At 39.5% G+C, this 23,048-nt stretch overlaps 1 protein-coding gene across 1 annotated transcript in view; it reads left to right on the forward strand.

Moving 5' to 3' along the window:
- The first annotated feature begins 367 nt into the window (after positions 1 to 367).
- Positions 368 to 23,048, forward strand: part of SSU72 (SSU72 homolog, RNA polymerase II CTD phosphatase) — a 29,525-nt gene continuing 6,844 nt past the window's right edge. Inside the window, exons 1-2 of the mRNA XM_049816146.1 lie at positions 368 to 555; positions 8,242 to 8,385. Coding sequence (XP_049672103.1) covers positions 476 to 555; positions 8,242 to 8,385 — 224 coding nt within the window. The 5' untranslated portion in view covers positions 368 to 475. The remainder of the gene's footprint in view (positions 556 to 8,241; positions 8,386 to 23,048) is intronic.

Here is a 23,048-nt window from a genome sequence, read left to right on the forward strand (position 1 = left end):
GGCCCGCCGGTGCTGCCCGGGAAGCCCCGGGAGAAGCGGTTGTTGATTGAGAACAACCCGGGCCGGCGTATGCAGAGGCCCGACACACAGAGGAGCCGCCAGAGGCGCGGCAGAGAGCACCAGGGGCGCTCCGCTCCGGGGGACCGGCCTCTCGCCGGGCGAGAGCCGCCGGGGCCCAGGACCGGCACCGGCGAGCTGCGCGCCTCAGCCCCCGGCGCGCCCGCCCTCCGGCTCTATGGCTGGCGACGCGCTATCGCCGCCGCCGCCGCCCCGCCTCTCTCTCTCGATGGTAGGCGGCGGCCTCCGCCTCCTGACGCCCGCTCCGCGGTTGGCCGCGGCGGGGCGGCGCGGCCCTGGTGACACGTCCCGGCACCGCCCGCCGCCGGGCTCCCGCCGCCATTTTGTGCGAGCCGCGGCCGGGGCCGAGAGGGTTTCGGAGCCGCGGGGAGGGAGCTGGGCTCTTCCCTGCGCCGCCATGCCTTCCTCGCCGCTCCGCGTGGCCGTGGTGTGCTCCAGCAACCAGAACCGCAGCATGGAGGCGCACAACATCCTCAGGTAACCAGGGCCTGCCCGACCCCCCTCTTCCTTCCTTCCTCCGCCCGGCGGCGGCGGCGGCGCGGCCTGGCCCAAGGCTGCCGGGCCCCGCGAGTGCGTCCTAGGCCCTGGCGGCCGCCTTCCTTACCGCATCGGGGCCCCCTTCCTTGGCCGCTGTGAGTGCGGACGCTGGCTGCCTTGCCTGCCCCGGAGCTGAGCTCGAGTGGGCTGTCGGCGCAGCGGGGCGCCGCGCCGGCTGCGGTCGGAGGCCGTGCTGGGGGCCCGCACCTGACCCAGCTAGGCCCGGAGGCTTGGGGACCTCATCCTGTTGGCATCCTGTCTCCTCCGGAGCCTGGCCCAGGCTGGGTGCGCCGGAGCGGCCGGGGCGGTGGGGTCTGCTCCACCATCGTTGGCGGACCTCCGGATCCAGTGCTGCAAAACACGAGCTGGCGAATTCGACAGGCGCAGAACAGCTCCCGTGTCTCGGCATCTGAAAACCTAAATGCTCCTTTTCTCTTTTTGTTTGTTTTTTGTTTTTTTCTCCCTCCTCTTTTTTTGTTTCGTTTTGTTTCTTTAATGCATCCGAAGACTGGAGCCGCTCTGTGCACTGAAAGGGAGCCTTTTCCTGTTGCAGGAAAACTGGACAAAGTGTTTGGCTCAGAATGTTAAATGTCTTTGAGACTGTGAGGGTTTATCTATTTAGCACTGCGAGTATTTTCAGCTTGGCTGAATTCAAAAGGGGAGGTGGGAGACTGGGGATGGACTGATGAACGGGGGAGACCTGATCTGCCTAAAGTCATGTTCCTAAATGTTCCCTATGCACTGCAGTGACACGACGAAGGTTTTGGGGGTTTTTGTTAAAAGTTATGCAAAGTAACATTCACGCTAAAATACACATATTGCTAGCATAATAAACCAAACAACTACGTGTAAATTGTATGCTACATTTAAATAATAAACAACCACCTTCAAATGAATAAATAATCGAAGCATCTGGTCTGGCAGCCATCTTACTGTGAGCAGCATATGATGCTGTTAATGCTTAAACCTGGCATCAGATGTTACCTGTGGCAGTTCTATGAAGACATGATGTTACCAATAGCTGCTTTGGGGGGATGCTATTCTGTTGTTTTTTCTGCTAATAATACTGGAACTAAGGAACTAAGGACAAAGTTAGATTTACTTCTAATGTCTAGCCTTCCTCTCTGTTTTTGCAGAAGAAATAAATCACTTCTGGTGTGACTGATGTTCTTGTGGCAAATGTGGCAGGGAAATGTTATTTGGAAGTCTCTTCTCCCTTAAGATTTTAATTAAAAATTAACAAAATACGTGTATTCAGAAAATGTTCAGCAACAGCCTACATAATTATAGCAACAATAGCATAAATGGCAAAATAGAGATGAACTGCTGATGCTGTTCTGAAGAAGTAACTAGCCCATGCAATGAGAACGGTCATTTGCCAGTAAACTTCACGAAAATGTCTGCTTTGGCTCAAAGCCAGTCTGATTTACCAATGCAGGGTAATGTCTTCCTCTATGTTGCACTGCAGTTTGAAAGAACACATGATTAAGAGAGGAAGAAGAGTTAGGGAGAAATTTAGGTATTATGAAACTTAAAGGTATTTTGTTAAGGGATTAGAAGGCTTTAAAGGATACAAATTCTATAGAACTGCAGGTGACTATTTGAAAACAAAGCCTGGAGTCCAGTCTTCAATGTTGAACACCTTAATGAACATACATAAACAGTGCTTTGTAACGTGTAGCCTGAAATCTTGCTCTAAGTGTTTTATACAGGCTTTTTTGAAAATATTTATGCTAGGAAATACATAGAAATTAATTTTTTTGTTGAAGTGTTTGTCTTGTATTTGAGTCTTTTAGATTTTTGTAATGCTGTAAGTCAGGGTTCAGAATTAACTTTTCTAGTCTATTCAGTGTTTTAATGAATTACAGGGTTTAGTTAATTCAAATTTTTTGTGTAGAATTTTTATCAGTAAGTGTGCTTTTTCCATTCTTCAGTTTGCAGAGAAAAATATCTATCAGTAAGGCAAGCTTATTTTACTTTCCAAATGTTAGGCCTACATAGTGCCTACTGAAAATTGAACTTAATAGTATACTACTTCCTTGTAAAGCAAATTTTAACTTCTGATGCATTTGCAAAACATAAAATTTAGCCCTCTACTTATAACATCTAGGTGAAATGTTCCATTTACCTGGTATGCTTTTCTTGGAAGCACCTGCAGTCCATCACTTTTTGCTTTTATGTTTCTTCTTGGTGGTTTATCCTTTAACGCATGAAATTTTGAAGTGGTTTAAACAGGCTTGATTTAACATCTTAATGTACTTACTTTTTGTAACATTCTGGCATTCTCTCTCTTTTGGACTCAGAAAAGCAAGATTGTAATACATACTTTCTTTGCACACTTCAACAGTTTGGGGGGGGGGTGGTGGTGGTGGTGTTTGTTTGGGTTTATTTTTCGTACCAGATAATAAGAGTTACCTTTTTTGGACACTTAAAAACTTTTTTCCTTTTAAATTGCAGTGGTTCATTCCAAAAGTGTTTGCAATGAGTCTCACTTGCCAACCTGAATTTCTCATTCATCCTTACTGTAATTTCTCTGTGCAGCCACTTGTGCTTCTGGGAAGCAAATGCATGCATTAGATCTTTTTTATATCTGAATAATCAATCTATCAGTTTCTACTGTTATTTTGGTTCAGTATCCGTTTGCTTTGTAGTGTGCATGCATATTTTCTAATTAACCAGGTTTGAAACATTTTGTTCTAATCTTCCAACAGAAGTCAGACTGAAGGTCTTTTGAAGTTTGTTGATAGAATAGTTACCATCACCATAGGGGTATGCTGAGACACTAAAGCAAAGGGGAAGGAGGAAAAGCAATAAAGACTATGCAGAAAGACATAATCTTTCCTTAAAAGCTGTCAAACTGGATATCTGTCTGTAACCAGTCCCTAGGTCAAATCTTACTCATCTTAAATTTCTTACTTTTACAAATATAATTTGTATGTAGGTCATGGTTTGGGTTTTTAGTTTTTTATTTTTTTAGCCATAGAGTGTGCAGACTTAGGCCATGGTTCTCCTTCAAACATAGAAGAGGAAGGTGGAAGGGTAACACTTCTCTTGCTACCAGACTTTATTATACAGCAACTTCAACATTTCTGTTTGGGTATATTTATTTGGCAGTACCCTGATGGCCTTTAAAAGGAAGTTATAGTTTCAAACTCTGCCAGTGTGTAGGAGGTGCTTCAGTGACTTTGTATTTTCAGGCTCTTATGGTAGAGACACCTTATCTCAGTCTCCTGAATTCAAGGTCTCAGTGTTACTCCTGATAATGAAAACTTGTAGAATACCGATATGTGCTTAAGGTACATATATGTTCCTTTGTTTTAGGAAACTAAATGTGTTAAGAAATTAGGATTGTGATTATGAGATAGTCTTAGTGGCAGTGAACAGATTTAAATATTGAAACCTTAGTAGCTGAAACTTAAATTTCATATTGATATTATGATTTGTAGTTCAACGTTGACCATGTAAGAGAACTGAAGTTGCACCCTTGCAGTTTACATAAGTCACCAGTCATAGCTTCTGTCAGCAGCTAAATGCAGTGAGGTATTGAAATTTGTAGTGCTTAATTTAAGAAATCTTAAATTGTATTGATAAACCATCAAGAAGAAGGAAATGTTTAACATTTTTATATTAAAACACTTTCATTTGACAGCTTATCAGTGATTACAAAAAGTTGTTAATGTTTTAATCAAAGTTAGTTAACAGTGCTTGTGTTCCTGCTGCTCCACCTGTGGGGTGGGATTTTGGAGGGTTTGGGTTGTGTTTTTTTTTTTTTAAATATTGGATAGCATAAGATGTTTTTGAAGTGGTCTAGGAGGAGAGCACTGTTGCTAGTTATTTTCCTGCTACGTGTTGTGGAAGGGGATGTATTAAAAGTAGTGATTTGTCCCCTGAAAATATTTACCACTGTGAGTGGTAATGCAGGATTTATTGCGTTTGCTGTAATGTTTAGCGAAACTTATTACTGGCCATTGGAAGAAGAGAAGCTGTACTGTTACGACATTACAGTAAGCTGAAAAATACCTTAATGTAATAAGCACGTGTGAGATCCCAAAATAACAATGAAATGGAAGAAAGGTGTGGATGAAAGTTCATGTCAATCTGCATGGATTAATGTTACTTCTCCTCTCGGTGCCTGAAACTGAGTGTTAACAACTCTGTCATGTGTTAGTGCTTTGTTAGTCTAGTCCAATGTTGATCTCTGCTTTCAGCAGCAGTTGTATCCCAGATGAGGAGTATTTGCAGTGAGCTCTGAGATTCTTCAGAGGCAAATGGAATGACTGTTTTCAGGTTCTTCAGTTAAAAGTCTATAAACTCATGGGCACGAGTGGTGCATGTGATCTCATTGTAATGAGCTTTGGACTTAAACTGAGGTGAGCATACTTGCCAAAACTGAGATCTGTACACTGGCTTATATTTGTACTTAGTATATTGATAGTTTAGATACCCTGGTCTTAATAGTATTAATAGAAACAGCTTCCTGAAATTTCGTAACATTCACAGGCCTGCTAATGTTTAAGCTTCACGTTTTCAGAAATCAGTGCTAGGATAGTATATTAGTATATCTTACCCTTCACTGTTTATGGTAAACTTGAAGCTCATTATTTTCCATCTTCTGGGTAGTTTTATTAGGCCAAGTACCAATACTAGATATATTTCTTGTAGAAAATGTTCATTGTTAAAAGGCTGTGCTACATTACAACAGATACTTGATGACTCGCTAAACTAGATCTGTCCAGCTGCTTAATAAAAGCAGGCTCTGTTAAATAATGGTTCTGTTCTGTGCAGGCGTTCTTCCCTCTCCCCCGCCCTTCAATTGTTGCAAGAAATGTGTTGAAACATTTTCAGAATATTTCATAATAGTACACCTGGTGCATTGTTGTGGTTTAACCCCAGCCAGCAACCAAGCATTATGCAGCTGCTTGCTTACTCCCCCTTGGTGGGTTGGGGGAGAGAATCGGAATGGTAAAAGTGAGAAAACTTGTGGGTTGAGGTAAAGACAGTTTAATAGGTAAAGCTAAAGCCGAGCATGCAAGCAAAGCAAAACGAGGAATTCATTCACTATTTCCCATGGGCAGGCAGGTGTTCCGCCATCTCCAGGAAAGCAGGGCTCCTTCATGCCTAACGGTTACTTGGAAAGACAAATACCATAAGTCTGAACATCCCCACCCTTCCTCCTTCTTCCCCCAGCTTTATATACTGAGCATGACATCATATGGTCTGGAATATCCCTTGGGTCAGTTTGGGTCAGCTGTCCCGGCTGTGTCCCCTCCAAACTCCTTGTGCTCCCCCAGCCTACTTGCTGGTGGGGTGGTGAGAGGAGCAGAAAAGGCCTTGACTGTGGGCTCAGCAATAACTAAAACATCCCTGTGTTATCAACACTGTTTTTCACACAAATCCAAAACACAGCGCCATACTAGCTACTAGGAAGAAAATTAACCCTAGCCCAGCCAAAACCAGTACATGCATAAGTAGTGTAAAAACTGTACCCTCTAGTCTCAAAGTATGAAATTCCATGTGAGAAATGCATATTCTGGCTGTTCAAGGAGGTAATTTTCAATGGGTTCTGTGTATTAAAAGCACAAATTTTTGATGTGTGGAACTTCAAATGAAGATTTCTGTTTTGCTTTATATGAGATCATGTGAACTTGAAGGACATTTCTTACAGTTGGAGATGGGCTTCTTTAATGTATGTGACCAAGTAGACCTATTTCAAAGAATAACATTAAAGGAAAAATTAAAAGTTAGAAGGAAAGCATAGAAGAAAATACTTATCCATCATAATGTTACTGCTTTGCAGTAATGTGGGAGAGAAGGAAAGAAGGCAGAAAGTGCAAGGTGCCAAAGCACTATTTCTCACTTAGTTGATACTAAAATTCTTAGCAAAATAGCTTCAAGTGGTAGATATAGAAAGGAAAGAAGAAGGGTGAGACACCTGGAAAACCATCAATTTGAAACACTAACATTTTGGGACTGCAGTTTGTTCTGTACATGTTATGGCTCTCTTCATGTCCAGCAGAAGAATAAAAACTTGGGTCTGGAAGTGTTGCAGGGAAAATAAACTAAATGTAACTGGTGCAGTTATGAGTCACCGTTAATGTGATGGAGGGCTGGGAGGGGGAAAGAATTGCACTTTTTTCTACTCGTATCCGTTTTCAGTCATTAGTCCTTCAGAAAGAAGCAAAAAATCATCATGTATCCTGTCTGTTTACAGAAATAGGAACCTATAAATAGTTGCTGGAAGAAAAAGTGTAGTGAAGCAAGAAGAGAGAAAGGAGGGGCTGTGTTCCAATAGGACAGATTAAGGGAAATAACACTTGATAGTTGCACAGCAGTGTTTGAGCTTGGGGCAAAGCTTGATCACAGTATCTCCATAGAAGCTTTTTGGATCACTTCAAAGACACCGTTTGAAGGCAAGCATGCACTTTGAATTGGTGTCTTCTGTTGAATTTCCTTGCAATCTTGTATGTGAAGACCAAGGAGTCAAGGTGTGACTCTTGCACTGGTTCCCAGTCTCCTGTTTGCTCTTCTCAGAAAAAGGCTCTACAATTATTATTTTTTTTATTTTCAGGGGAGGAGAGGGCAGGTGTTGGGTTGTTTGCTTGCTCTTTGTTTCTGTTTTAACGTTCACTCAGTCTCTGCTAAATCATTGCAGCTGAAACTGTGAGTCCTTAAAAAAAAATGAGATTAAGTCATGGTCTTGACGTGTTTCAGAAGTTAGATTGTCATTATAAATTCAAATGTGTCAGCATTCTAGACAAGTGACAGTATTTTACCATGTAACTTTGTCCATTAGACCACCAGAAAACAATCTCTTTTTGGTCCTGTTACTCAACAAATACATTGCGATGTTTCTTAACATTACTGAAGGATTTGTTGAGGTTCAAGTAGGTGTATTTAGGTTAATCAGAAGTAACATTTTGGCATTACCCCTAAAGACAAGCAGGTTCCTGCCTCTTTTTTTTAATTATAATTATTAAACAAGTTCTTCATAAGAATGGAATGAAGCTATCCCTTACTTACCCAAGAGTTTTAGGTACCAGCCAGCAGAATAATTACACAGTATGTTTTTTCAGTCCACTTGAGAAAAGTGCCAGGCACGCAATTGTTTGTACTAGGCTAATTAAATTACACTAGAGGTAGTTTTGGCAGCATAGTGAGGGGGATAACGTAGTTAGCCCAGCAACTTTAGCAGAATGCATAAGTGTTGATTTGTTGGTATTGTTACTTACTTTCTTATATCAAGACAAAACCATCTTTGCCTATACTGTATTGTCCAAGAGTGAATGCAGAATGCACGCTTGTTGCAAATCCAAGATGCCTGAAAGCACAAAAGAAATATCCGAACACTATGTACCGTAATTCTAAGAAAATTTCATATAAAATGTAAGTGCTCCTTTAGAAATGGTGTGTGAGTTTCAATTGTAACTGCAGTTGTCACTGCAAGGAAATAAACACATTGGGTACGCTAGGCAATTTAGTTGATAAGAGTTGCCCAGCTGTTTGGTTGTGATTTGTCTGATCACCAAGAGGTGTTTTTAAAATTCAGTATGTGTTCTTCAGCACTTTGGTGTTTAATGTCCATCCAGTCTAATCACCTTTCCCCCCCCCTTCCCCTCTGTCTTTCAGCAAACGAGGATTCAGTGTCCGATCCTTTGGAACAGGGACTCATGTGAAACTGCCAGGACCAGCACCGGACAAGCCGAATGTTTATGATTTCAAAACAACATATGATCAGATGTACAATGATCTGCTTAGGAAAGACAAAGAACTGTATCCCTGTGGCATGGCCTTTTTAAAAAATCCAATATGGTTCATCCTTGAAAGGTGTAATTCATTATTTGGCATTATGCAGTAGGAATATATAGTTGCTTGACTGGCAAACTTAATGTTTTAAGTTTATAGGAGGTTTTTTTTACAATGGGCCTCTAATGCTCCCTTGTAAATTGCTATTGAGTTACAATGCACACATTCAGAATGCTCTTTTGTAGTGTGTTAACATGTTTAGCTCTTGAATGAAAGCACATTAATACTATCACAGATTGTCCATTACCTCCACTGCACTGTGGATCATATTTTCTCAGTGCAAAGACTGTCCTGATATTGGATATGAGAAGAGCGACCACCTCGACATTAATGTTGTATTTAGCTCAGACAAACTGACAGGTAAGGTTTACAGTATACTTTCTCTGGGAGAGAGGATACCTTTCATTAAAGAGTTCACCCTTCTCAATGAGAATTTCTTGATACATGATTTGATCTGTGCACCGAAAAAAAAAATAAAAATCCTATAGTATATTATGAAGAATGGACGTAGGAGAGCCCAATAACGTATTTAGTCCTGAAGAGCAGAGGTGATCAAGGTTATGCACACTACTTAAAACCATGACTAATGTCAAACTGCATGATTTTAAAACATCTATATTTAAAGTTGATTTTTCTTTTTTTTTTAAGAAAATCCAGAAACCTACAAAAATTGGGGTACTCATTCTAGATATTCTTTTCTCAACAAGGGATGTGATTTTTTTAAATTATTATTACTTTATTTTAATGTTAAATATGAAAGAGAAAACTTACCCTAAATAAGAGATTCAGTATATGCTGAATTTCTACTTGAAAGATAGAGGACCCTTTAGAGTCCCTTTAGAGTATCCCCAAAATTAATCTTGGGAATTTAATAGAGCAGTCTCCGCACATTTTAGCAGTATAAGTTTTTTTCCTAAAATCTTGGGTATGGCCATCTGAAGATTCACCAGGAGTATTAACATGGTTTAAATGTCTTAGTTGTACTCAAACAGCCCAGTTTTCTTGCATTTTTTGGAAAAAATTGGAATAAGACTAAACAGGTTGTCAGAGACTAGAAAACTTGGAACGTCGTAGAAACCAGTTCAGGCTGTTACCAAGGAGTCAGCAAGCTCAACAACTTTTTGAAAGATAGCTCTGCAGTTGTTTGGTACCACAGATTATACTATGGCTTACTACTACTACTCAGCAAATTCTTTCTTGTATTTGCTGACCAGAAATAGTAAATTTGAACTCCCCAAGACCCAAGAGTGGCAGCTTCTTTTGCATTGGGCATTGAAAGACTTCTGTTAAGGGCTGGGCTGTTTGATTAAAGCTATACAGCACAGTGAGAACTGATTAAACATTGGAATACCTTTCTGCCTGGTGTTACACACAAGTGGTATGCCTTGCAGAGTTACTGGTTTCCTAATATCTAATTAGAGGTGCTTTTTTAAAAAAATTCAAAATGTAGGGTATAGTTGTAATGAATCACATGTGTTATGTGCTGGGTTTGGTTTTTTTTAATCCCTCTGCCTATAGAGAATAGGAAAATCTTGCAAACCCATCTTAACGAGGTATGCCATATCTTGATTAAAAAACAATTGCTTCAAAAGAAAATTATTTGGATTGAGAAGTAATTTTAACAAGCACTAATGACTTGTAATTTCCTTGTTGCCTTCCTCATTGCTGCTGAACTGAATAGAGCAATGCTTTAAGATTAAAACCAACAGAAAGCCTACCTAGGTTCCCCCCCCGCCCTTCAGTTTATTTTGGAGTTACCATTTTGGTTCTGCTCTATGCTGGAGGTGGTTGCTGTGTTCCCCAAATGTCACTTAAACCTTTTCTCAAGATAAAAGAAAGCAAGTTTAAACAATAGCCATTGCAAGGAAAATAGAGCAAGAACATTTGCCTCTACATCTTTGCATTTTTGGTTCTTGGATAATGTAAATTAAGGTTTTTGGAGTGAAGACTGTTAGTGCATAAAGCAACTCCATTTCCAGAAATGGGTTTTGAGGGTAAAGACTTTTACAGTAACCAAAACCAGACCTCTCATCAGAGCTGTGGAGTAGTTTTTTGTGAAGCAGGGTCATGTGTACTCTTAGGTTTTTTGGGTGAGCATTGCTTCCTAGAGGTGTTGGGCATGCAGACATTACCTGCTGAAGGGTGGGAGGGCCTGCTCTTCTCATGGGCTTTGAGTGTAATTGGTATGGGGAAACAAAAGAAGGTGTGGTTCTTCATATGATTTAGCTTCTTGTTCTGTTCCCCAGCCTTGCTTTCATCAGCTAAGTAGAGATGATCATCATCTGTAGCCTTTCCATGTGGTTTGAAATAGTGTATCTTGGTGACAACTGTCTGCTTGTTCCCATATTCCATTGATGGGATGCATGAAGTGTCAGTGCTCAGCATTCAGTACTGCCTCACTTAGGAGTGATGTCCTTCCTCCAGTTCTGCTTGCCAGTGGGGTCCAAAGCATTATGGATGCTAGATACTTAGGGAAATTGTGGCTGTAAGGGACTTAGAATGGTCTCTGACCAGCCAAATAAATTACCCATTTCAGAAACCAGTAGTCTCAAGCGGAAACAAGCTTCTGCAGTGTTGGACATCAGTCAGAGCAAGGTTGAAAGTGTGTTAGAGTGAAAAGATCCATTGAAACTCTGTTATTCATTTGTGGAAAGGGGGGAGAACTATCAAAAACTCACTCTGCAGAGACTAAAAGCACCTTCATTGCGGCTAATTAGTGAAATACAGAGCATAAGCTTACATACCTTGAAGGCATATTTTGAATTTCAGAAGCACAGAAATAAGGGATTAATGGGAGTCAGGCATACAGATTCAGTTGAGTAGGTGGTTACAGTATAACTAAAATGGAAGTACTTCAAAGCTTTTTAAGATGTGGTAGTTAAACCTTACAGTTAAAGTAAGTACCCACATCTCCCATTACATTTTTAGAATATAGCGTTTAAATTCCCTGAGTCCTAATAGAGGGCTGCGACAAAATCATTTAAGGATGTTCTGAATGTGGCTTTTGGTTGCTTTTTAAAATATTACTCTATTATTTCTAGGAGAACAATAGAGAGTTCTACTACTAATTTGTAGGAGACATGACCATGGTCTGTGGTACCTCTGTGGGGCTGTGCAGCGTAGTATAGATACACTACCTTGCTGTATTTGCATGTGTAAGCAGACATCTCAAAGATGAGCCACTATGATTACTTGCCCCTTACAGCTGTGTGAAGGGGTTTAAGGACTCAGTTCTAATTATATGGTAGTGACTTTAAAGATGAAACAAAAATAAAGGAAAACTGGTGAGCCTTGCCTTCAAGTGAACGCAAAAACTAGTCAAGGATGAAACTTTCTAAATGCCGATTTCAGTCTGCAGCAGCAATTGATTTTATGCCCAGGGATAGGAACTGTTCAAGTGGGAATTTGACCAAAATTCTGCAGCTGTAGCTCCTGGGTTTTTTATCAATATTAACTGACTCCATGATTGATTGTTTCTTTCCCTTTCTCAACACTGATGTATCTGTTTCCCTCAGATGAAAGATACCTAATGATTTCCATAGATCAGTTTTTTTATTAGGATTTCTAGGCAGCCTACCTCTACTCTGCAAGCTTGGCCTCCTGCTCTGTTTCTTACTTTTTTGACCTCTTTTAATTTGACCTGCTCTCTAACTGTAGATAGTATTCCAGTTTTAGATCTGTAGATGATATAAATTATGGGGGTCAGAACATGTCCTCAAGAAACTACTAAAGGTGTACTTCAGTTAGCAAGGAAAATGTTTCGAAAATGAAGAAGGAAAAACTGGCTTGGTACATCTCGCTCAAAGACATAAGGATTCTCTTCTGTAAAAAAAAAAAAAAAAAAAAAAAAAAAAGTAGTGATAACCTAGGTGACTGGGATCTAGTTTATTCTCTGTGAACTCCATATTTAAGCTGGATAGCTATATGGTACTTTGTGTGCTATTGCTGATGTGCAGTGGTTGGTGGTTGTTTTTTAATAGTACCCTTCACATTCAGAACAAGTGGAACCAGTTTCTTCTGCTATATACAGACCACTTTGCCAGTAAATATTCGTAGCGTTATGGTCTCCCCATAGCTGACGCTTATCTGCCAGTCTTCCATCTGCCTAAGAAGATGTGCTCTATTAACTGGTAAGACGCATTGTGGTAAAACATCAGTAGAGGAAAATGTGGTGGCTTTGGAGCAAGCATAGGCTTGAGTGACTATGTATAGCGGTTCCAGAATTGAAGGGGGGGGAAATCTGAAGCAGGTTCTGTCATGCACAAGATCTTCACAGGGTCTAGATGAACAAAACTGAAATCTTTATTTCCCTACAGAAGACGGGGAAGGACAGTGGAAGTATATGAGCTAAATTGGCTTCACTAGAACTGTGCAGGAGAAAGATTTTTTTTTTTTTTTTGTGTGTGTGTGTGTGTGTGCCTTTCCCAGAACTTTTCAGTCCCACATGAGACACCATCTCCTGTGCTCGTGAAGAGGAATAAACACAAAGAGGACTGGGACTAGCTGAGAAGAGGGGGCATCCAGAAGCAGTGAGGCTATATTGAGGAATAATTTTTCTGTCTTTGTAGGGTGGTAATGGAGGATCCTTTAGTGCTGAAATCTTAGTTAGACATCACTGCAGTTAGGCTTTCCTTGCAGAAAAACTGCATTTCCTGTCTTGGAGTCAAGCTTAGCTTCATGGGACAGTACAATCTGAGTATTAATAGTCATCTCTTTCAGAAGGTTTCCTCTGCTCTCCCTTAACTGGAAGAAAGGAACCAGTTTCTTGTGCTGCGTCTCTCAACTGTAGTAGAAAGTTACTTGGCATCAGCCACAGAATTGATAAGCTGACTGCTGAAATACTGCATTGTGTGTTGTACAACATACTGCGTTGTAGTGTGTGTTGCTGGGTTCTGCTCAAGGCAAGAAACAGAATTTCTTGTTGGACCATGGTCAGACTATCTTACAGGTCACTAGAAAGTCATTCTGTATTCAGTCTGAAGGGTGGAGGTAATAAGAGGTTAATATTTTTAAATCGGGGACTAAAACTGAAAAGAAATTGTCATAACACACCTAATAAACTAAAATTCTGTAAGTATGCAGCTAGTCCAGGATTACATCTACCACATTTTCCCAGTTAGGTGTCGCGTGTATTGTGAGGATAGTAGCATCTGTTTGTTACAGCCTTGGTCTTAGTTGTTTAGAATTCCAGGGTTCATATAGTCAGATTCTTGAGAATTCTTGTTCTTGGATCAGTTTGCTCTAATGTATCTTCTTAACATTGGAGTAAACTCATGTGAAGAAGCTGGTTAGTAAGTAGTGGCTTTAGTCCATTTTCTTAGCCTGGTAAATAAAGGAATAGATGTAAGGATTTTGATTTCTGATATAGTTAGTCTAGAGCGTAAGCCAGAATTTTTTGTCTGCGCTTCACATCTCTCAAATTGTTTGGTTATGTAAGGCCTTCCTTCCATTGGGCTTACACTTTCATTTTCTTGAGAGATGTGTAGTATCGAATAATATCTTGGATCTTGCTGCTGAGTTGTGTTTTCCCACTTTCAAAAAAATGGCATGTGATACTGATGCCCAGATGATTCATGGCTGGAGCTGATGACTGCAGGCATTGATAAGGAAAAGCTGTTGGAACCAAAGTTGGCAGTGACAGGAATATCTTGCTCTAAACTGCTTCCCCAGTTTCTTTTGAATACCATTTGTTTGTTGCAAAACTTCTGCCACCTGTAACAAAGCTCTAAGATCCATAGTACTTGAGTAGTAATTCCTGACACTTCTGGATCAATGAACTACTCTAATACATGGAGCGTTTATATTGGACCACTTTACTGGAGGCTGTACAAAGCAACCTTGAGTTGTTAATGGGAAAAGTTAGCACTGCATGGGTGCACAGGAGGACTAGTGAGATCTGCAGAGCATCTGCACCCTGCTTGTTGGGGCCTTATAGCTCAATCTTGAGGAGTAACTTAATTAAATTTCAGTTCAGGTAAGCTCTTTGTGCATGTATTTATCTTACATTTTCATTTGGTTTTCTTCATGGATTTTGAACCGATAGAAACAGTCGTCAGCTTCTGTTCTGAGCTCTCATTCCAGCGGTCAGTGGGACAGTTTCTGCATCTCTGTAAACCACTTCAGAATGTTTTAGTTTAGGTGTGTTTGGGGGTTTGTTTTTTTGTTGGGGTTTTTTCCATTTTTTTGAAGCCTGACCTTGCAAAAGCTAAAAATGGTTGAAATCATGGCCCGGTGCATGTCAGTGGCAAAACTTCTTTAGAATGCAGTGCAGTGCAAGTCTCATTTTCTTTCTTAATGTGTCTTTCAAACTACTTTAATACTCCTAGAAATAGAGGGAAGGGGTGAGGATGGAGAGTAGTGTTTAAACTGGATTTGAACAATCTTTTAAGAGGCACATTTCTGCAAATCTGTACGCTTCCAGCCATAAGCTAAGTTCCAATCCCTTTTTCTCCATGAAGAATCATAAGACCAAAACACTTCACAAAATCTCAGGCCTTTTAAAGGCAGCAGTTTTCAGGACTTTTTAGTTTGGCTTCTGATCAGACTGCCGTTAATCTTGGTTTCATTCACATTAAAAAGGAAATATTTAAAATTGTTATATATTTGTATGTTTTATATTTTTTTTATTATTATTTAAATATTATTTCCTCTGTATTTGAACTTCTGGGACATGGTAGGAACTAGAGACTCCAGTTTAATATTAAATGTTTTTCAGCATATAAAACATCCTCTGCCATTCTGTCTGTCTTCTAGGTAGTCTTTGGAACGTTTATTTCCTTAAGCAAGGTGAGTTCTGAACAGATCCTCTAAAGAATTCTGACTAAAGGATCCTGTCCAAGGCTGATAACTTGTAAAAATCCATTTAGAATTTGAGTGATTCCATTGACTGTTTCAGTCATAATGTATGAACTCTGTGAATGAACACATATGTTTGAATCTTTAAGGGTCTTTAAAAGGGCATTCTTGGAAGTAAAGGTGACACTTGGATCTGACACTTCACATATTTGAATGGATGTTAAAAATAAGACTGCTTTAATGTCTAGCCAAAATATGTCCTTGCCGTTTGCTGGCCTCCTGAATATACTATGCACAATTAGCATTGCTTAAATATGTTCTGCTGCATAAGAAGATCATAATGCATTGGCTCTGTTGCTTGTGATGCAGCACGGGAAGCTTTCATAAGTAGTGTTAGTAAATGTAGCAAGACGTTTGCTCTTTGCATAGCTAACTTCCTGGCATGAGTTTTCTTTGTTTATAGACTATCATCTTTGTAAGGGGCTTTATATAAGGGTAAGTAAAAAATTTTGCTGTTTCCATTCTTGGGCATTGGCTTAAATCTTACTTGATCCTGTTGTAATCTGTAGTTGAAAAAACTTAAAAGCAGTCTGCAGCATAAAAATGAGCATAGCTATGCTTGGTCCTAGTTTGGCAATTTCATCCCAGACTTGAATGAGGGGAGAGAAGTGACAGTGGACTACTGTTTCTTGCCTTGAAGAGGTTACCTCAGATTAACACAACTTCTGTGCCAATGTAAGGGATGCTTATACATACTTTTTTCTTATATTGACTCCAAACTAATTTCCGTCTTCAGGACAGTGACTAATTTCTTCAGCTAGCATTAGTTGCAAGAGAGTAAAACCTCTTTGCCTGACTTCTGGGATGTTTATGCCATTTTTCTTGGATATGCACAAAGATCATGAAAACGTTTAACGGATGGACTGAAGGTATATTTCCACACGAAGCTTGCAAAGATATGTTACCCCTTCTTGTTCTTTGCTTTTGTATTTGTAACTAAAGATAAGGAATTTTTTGCCAGAGCATTTCATCTTGCAGCATTTTCTACTTAAAATTCCTTTATGAAGTATTAGTGTCATGTATGCCACCTTTTAAAATGGTAGAGCTTTTAGGTATAAAGCACATTTATTTCCATTTAGGCAAAGTTAGCATACTCTTGCTGCCAGCATTGCTTCTTACTAAAGCTCCCAAGTTAAGCAGCTCCGTCTGATTGAGTCTTGTGGAATCATAACTTCTACCTTTACTAAAGCATCTAGAAACTTGCAGCAAAACCAACGGTTTTAGAAGATAGTTCTGAAAAATGCAATTTTGGAGAAAGAAATTTCATTTAATTTACTGGAAAGAAATAAATCTTCATAGTTTTAGCAATTAATTTTAATGCTTTTGACTCTAGAGTGATCAAGTTATGTTCGTGTAAGACAAACCTTAACTCTTTTTGGTATGGAAGAGCAAGTGAAAGTTTGATGCTTCATCATTTTTGTTTAATGACGCTGATCTTAAAAATTTCTCAGTACTGCCAGAGATACAAATTGTAGAAATTGAGTGAACTATGCCAAATTTTTCTGACCATCTACATCTGAGATGGCTTATATGTCACCCGTTTCCATGAAGCGTTTTGAAAACTCGCTTCTGTGTGGCTTCCCCCACGGCCACATACTATGGCATAAAACATCTTTCAGTGACTTAGAGGAGCGTTTTGAAAACTTCTGACAGATAGAAATGAAAGATTGTTTGGAAACTTTGGATGCATTTGGAAACGTGAACAATAACCCACATCTTGATGGAAGGAAGATCAGAAAAATGTGAAAGGTAAGAGAAATCTGAGTAAGATGGCCATTGTTGCCATTTTACCCTGGTCATATTCATTGTACTCTTAAGCGTATACAAGACTGTGCAGGCATGTGCTTCAACCATTGGCAGAATTATTTGGATCACATTGTTTTGTGAAGGATAGCATATATCCTTCTATGTGTTTCAAATATAATTGTTCTGGCACTTGGGGGTCCAGGTGGCAGATTTACTCAACTAGAGTAAATATAGTAAGGTTTCAGCAATGGACCAACATACAAAGAAGTATTTAGCAGCGCAATTTAGAAGTCTAGCATGGGAATGGCAGAAGAGGTGTGTGCCAGTTTCTTACTTTCCATCTCGGTAGAAACAAGTTGGCTGACGCAACTGTATTTATGAAATCCCACTCAATATAGAGAATAGTTGCTGGCATGGAATTCTTGTTGGAAGATCTTGTTCATGTATTCTGCTAGCGTACATGCAAGAAGTGTCTGAAGGGCTTCATATCCCAGATAGAGCTCAGTCAGCCACAAGAAATTCATATACCTGAAAGCTCTTTTCAAAAAAATTCCACAGTAATCTTCTGAGAGAAAGGCAGCAAAAGAGGGAATCTAATATAAATAGAAATACGCCTTTAGATGCCTACCTTTCCCAAATGTGATGCTGCTACTTTATGGTATGCTTATTTTTGACTGATTTCATACAAGGTAGTGAAAGCAGCGTTAAAATCTGAAGTAGTGTAATCACTGAAGTCTGTCTTCAGGAAGAAAGAAATACAGACTATCTTGCTGCCATATACCTCTGATTGGCATAGCAGAGATACATTTCAGGAAAAAACCCAAAGTGATTAAAGTACTATATTTTCAGAAGATAGTGAGTTCGGGTGGGGGTGAGGGGGAGAAGGTGTTCTAGCTTTGTTGCTGCCTGGTGTCAGAAATGGCAGTCTTCAGGATCTTTAGAATTTAATGCAAGAATAGAGACATTTTCATGACCAGTGTGAGAAGGGCTTACTGTGAGAAGTGTTTACCCAAGGCACACAAGTTGTGTGTATGTAAACTTTGTAAAATTGGTTGTTAATCAGACTGTGGGCTAACCACATCCTTCTGTTCTTCAGTATCCTGTTTGTAGTATTGCACTAAGGAATGTTTGCCGCAGACCTCATCCAGCATGATTCTTGCTCTGCATGATTCTTGCTCTGCATGCTGCTGTTTAAAAGTGGTCCTGCTGACTTTATGAATGTGTTCTCAGGTTTCCCAAATGTGTTAAATGAAATGGCTTAATTGATTTAAGTTTTGTAATACTTGCGTTTTGCTTTATCTGAGTTACTTTATCCATCTATAACTATTTAGTTGAAAATTGCCTTTGAGTTTTACAGTACAAAGCAATGACAAAAACGGAAACCAATTTGAAAATAGTTGTTGCTGACCCTGTTTCTCTGAGACATTAAATGGAATGACTAATGCTTTTCTCACAGACCTCTCCTCACAGCTGCCTGAAAGTACTTCCCCCCCCGCCCAATCCTACGACATTTGCTGCTCATCTTCTGAAATCTGGCACTTGTTTCTAAACCTGAGAAGAGCATCCAAAAGTAATGTGTGATACTTACGAATCCTCTTACGATTTCCTCTTGCTTGCCTACTGGTCCTGGTGATGATTTCTGTATTCCTTTGTTACATGTCCATGTCATGTACTGGACTTAGGAGTAGTTTGAGCTGTCTTGCCAAGTGCCCAAGACACTGTAGATTCCAGCAATCAAAATCAAACTCCTCTTGAAGTATACATGTGGATGAAGTGCATAGTCAGCTGTTTGATGGCATGGTCAAACATGCCACATCTCTGAAGTTATCTTGTATTCCATCTCTGGTATCCTTGTCTTTCTGGTAGTCCCTTCAGTATGTCTGTGAGATCCCTTCTCTGGCTCTTTGGCAGTGGACTTTGCCATTGTGCCTGTTCTTTTCCCCTTCTACAGCTTGTATCTGTCCAGTTTCATCTTCAAATATAGTTTCACCTGTTCAGCACTGACAAGTCATTGTCTGGCACTTGAGTTCTAGGCTAAACTAAAGATTTTTTTTCCTCCTTTCAGTGATGTGTGGGTATATAGCCCTCAGCTCAGCCAGACTTGAGGAAATGTGCATGGCTAGCTTGTTATATTTGTACCAACTACTGTGTGTGTGCTCAGTTGGATTTTATCTGTGCAGCTTGTAGCTTAGAAATGCTATGCAGTTGTCCTTAGCGATAAAAAATAAGTGACACTTCAGTTCTTTGCAAGTCATCAATGCTGGCACAAATGTTATCAGAAATGTTATTTAACCCAAACTGGTATTTTTGTGATATTTTTGGGATGGCATATTCTCAGTGTTAAGACTGTAAGTTACACAGTGCCACAAAAGACTTGTGAACAAACTCTGGTTTGTACTAAAACCACACAATTTCAATTCCAAATGAAAGGCAATTTGCGCTCTGGATGTGGAATGTAGGCAGTTCCTGAAGTTGTAATCACAGTTGCTTGGAAAGTAGAATTTGTAGTGCTGATGCCCCTTTTTAGTCTTTTATTCCCTGTAAAAGGAACTGATTCTGAAGGTGCAAGAAAGTTGGGCAGTCTCACCCCCCCCACACACTTCCTTTAAGGAAATGTCTAGTTCCTAGGCATTTTGCCAAGCAGCATTTAACACAATGTATCTATCTTCTTTTTATAATGCAGATACTAATAAATAAATTAAGATGATATGGAAGAGAGACCTGCAAAATGCCATTCATACTAGTGTGAGAAGTACTCTGCTGCTGTTTTTTCACAAAGAAGAATTGCAGTATTTGATTATGATGACAGCTGCACTAAAGTGAATAATCAGCACGTCAGATTTGTTTGAAGATGTAGAAGCTTTGGGTGCCAGCCATTACTTCAAAGATGGTTTTTTCCCTAAAAAGTGTGTATACATTTTAGCAAATGTAGTTTGCCCAATTATGTTTAATAAATTGGTCTCTAGTATCTTTTAGATGACTATGTAATTAATTTAAGTACCCCAAAACTTTCAGCTCAAATCACTTGTAAGTTTCATTTTCAGTTTCACCTGGGAGTTAAACTTACTGAATACTTTGATCAGTAAGAGATCATTTTTCTTTCATAATACAGGATTTTAACTTTAAATAGGTCAATATATTGGTATATAAATTGTATAAGGCAACACTTAATCTGAGTTTAGTCATCTACAGGCTAGTTGTCTTGATGGGACCTGGCTGGATGCCTTTATGCCAAGAGGAGAGGAAGGGGTATTTTTGAGGTCTTTTTTTGTGGAGGGTGGAAGAATTAAAACAGAGTAGCTAGGCTACCAATATGCCGGATTCTTTTTCACCGACTATCAAGGAAGACTTTCTACATTGATGACCTTAGATGTAGATGTTCACATACAACCTTCTAAACCTGCATGGTTGAATTCATCTAAATTTCTTCTTAAGGTATGAAAAATACTTCTGAACGTAAATTGCCTAGGTGCAATGATTACCACCACCAAAATGCAGCTCTGTTAGCAACAGTGGTAAGAAATGAAAACAAAGAAGCCTTTGTCTTAAAAATGCAGCATCATGTGCTGAAACATGAAGAAGTAGGCATGAAATTTAGTTTTCTTGCTTGTATTTCTTACATGGTGCTTGGTATCCAGATGGCGTTTTAGAAGTTCTGAAATACACATTCCTTTATAAACATGCAACTTAGATGGCCTGAGTCGGTGGTCATTCCTGTCTATCCATTCCTGAATATCAAGCTCGGAGGTTGAACTACTGTTGAAATCTCCTTGCTTAATTAATAGGGCATTCTGATTGCGGTTGGATGCTGAGCTCTGCAAAGCAATAATTTAGTGGGAAACAGAACTCATCTGGCTGTGTCTGACTCTGATTTTAGTCCCATTTTCCTGAATTTCTCATTCAGAATTTTGCGGTCTTGTTGTATCTCTGAGATGGTAGGTGGATGCCCCATCATCCTAGTTACTGGCAAAAAACCCTTACTATTACTAGATTTATTCCCAGTGAAGTTAATGGCTATTCTTGATTCCTGCTGCTCTGGGAAAAGCAGCAGTGATCTTGTACGCTGACAGATTCAAATGTGTCTACTGTTGTACAGTGTACCTCTCAACCTTTAACTGTCTGATCTTGGGATTTATCAAAGCCTTCTGTTTTTTCTTTGCTAATATGTTGCTTTTTGTCAACCTCAAGTACAGATTCTCTAAACATAATCCATAATAATTTCTCTGCAGACTAGTTGTTTTCTGTACCCTGTATCTTGCCATATGCTTTGTGCCCTAACAAGAGTATCTGTTTTTATTTAATGCAAATAAAACTTGGTTTTCTTACGTAATTTTCTATAAGCTTGTTTGGTGATAAAAATGCTCAAGTTACAGCCAGTACGTTATTGTAATCTTGTCTTCTGTTTCTGAGCTTGCTTGCTTCTTCCTGTCCTCTTGTGCTTCTACTTGAGAAGTGTATTCAACATAAAACCTTGAGGTCTGGAAGTGATGGAATGTCTACGGCTGGGTTGGGTGTGACACATAGATAGCACTTCATATTGGGAGGTGAAAGGGGGGCAGAATTCTTGTTAATGGGAAGTCAAATCTGATGCATTTGGCTATTTTAATGCAGATTATTTAGTACTCTTTCAGGTGCTGGCAGTCTCCTTTAATATTGATGTATTGGGGGAATTGGTCTCAATATGTAGTTCTTGAGGGAATATGACATATTTTATCCAGGAGCTATTTAAAAAAAATATAAAAAATAGTCTATCCCTGCAGAGAAACTCCATCTCACTTTCCTACTAGATTCTGCTGTTTGATGTGAAGAAGAGAATGCCTAGACTCCCTTTAATTCTTCATAGACAGATTTACAAATTGTTCTAAAGACCATCTTTAGCTTCCTAAAAAGTGGGCTTCAGAAATAGAACTTGGAATAACTGCTGTTCACGAGTATGGCTAAACAGAGGAATAAGTATATTGTTAACAGGCGTAGATGGGGAGATAGTGCTATCATTTTGAGTCAATAAAAAAAATTAATTACACCATGAGTGATTTTTTTTATAGAAGTGTATGAGCATATTCAGTACAACTTTAACAGTTACAAAAATACAGACCAGACCCTGGAAGACCTCATTAGGAGAGAGGGTAAATATGCAAGAGCATGTACTTAAGTGTTTTGTTTTGTTTTTCTGTTAATTTTCATAATACCTGAATGGAGTAATGTGTAGCATCTGTAGGAGAAATTTTTATTGTCATCATTGTTCGAAGTCTGCCTGTCACTTCTTTTTAACATGTTTTACCCAGCTGACCTCTGACAGAGGTAATCATCATACAGTATTAAGGGGCTGACTGATGTTGAAAAAGCTACATGCATTTTCTTTTTCCCCTAGATTTTTTTTTTTTCCTTAATGGATTTCCAACAATAGTTCTCACAAAATTATAGCCAGAAATATCTTTCAGGTTTGTAAGGATCCAATTTCCTAACAAAACCAGCAATCTACATTTTACTGAATTTCATAGTCAGGTAACCACCAAGTTTTTGTCACACTCTATTCAACTACACAAGAAACACTATCAGCAAAACGGGACATTAGACACTTGTGAAGGCAATGCAATTGTTATGGTTACCTTTCAACATGGGAGTGGTGTATCTGGACATTGAAAAACAGTATTCTGGGATAGGGAAAATTTTTATTTTTTTTATTTTAGCCTCATTGTAGGTTTTATGACATACAATGCCGGTTTGGGGAGGTGAGAGCAAGGAGTTAGTAACTAATCATAAGCAAGTGTGAAGATAATTATGAGAATACATTGAACAAGAAAACAATTCTGCTTCTCAGGATTATCTGCGTTATTCTGTGGATCTTCTCCCATATGCCACTTTCACTTTAACAAGAGTGCCTGTTCACAGTTTCTACCAAGACTTACTCATATTTTGCAAAGTGGACCTATTAAACAGTTACTTCAGTGCAGCAGTGGAAGACTGGTAAAACCAGCAGATAGACTTTCAGTTCTGCAAAACCTCTTCTGGGTATTACTAGTGTTCAG

This window comes from Accipiter gentilis, chromosome 1, assembly GCF_929443795.1.
Source record: "Accipiter gentilis chromosome 1, bAccGen1.1, whole genome shotgun sequence".
NCBI lineage: Eukaryota > Metazoa > Chordata > Aves > Accipitriformes > Accipitridae > Astur > Astur gentilis.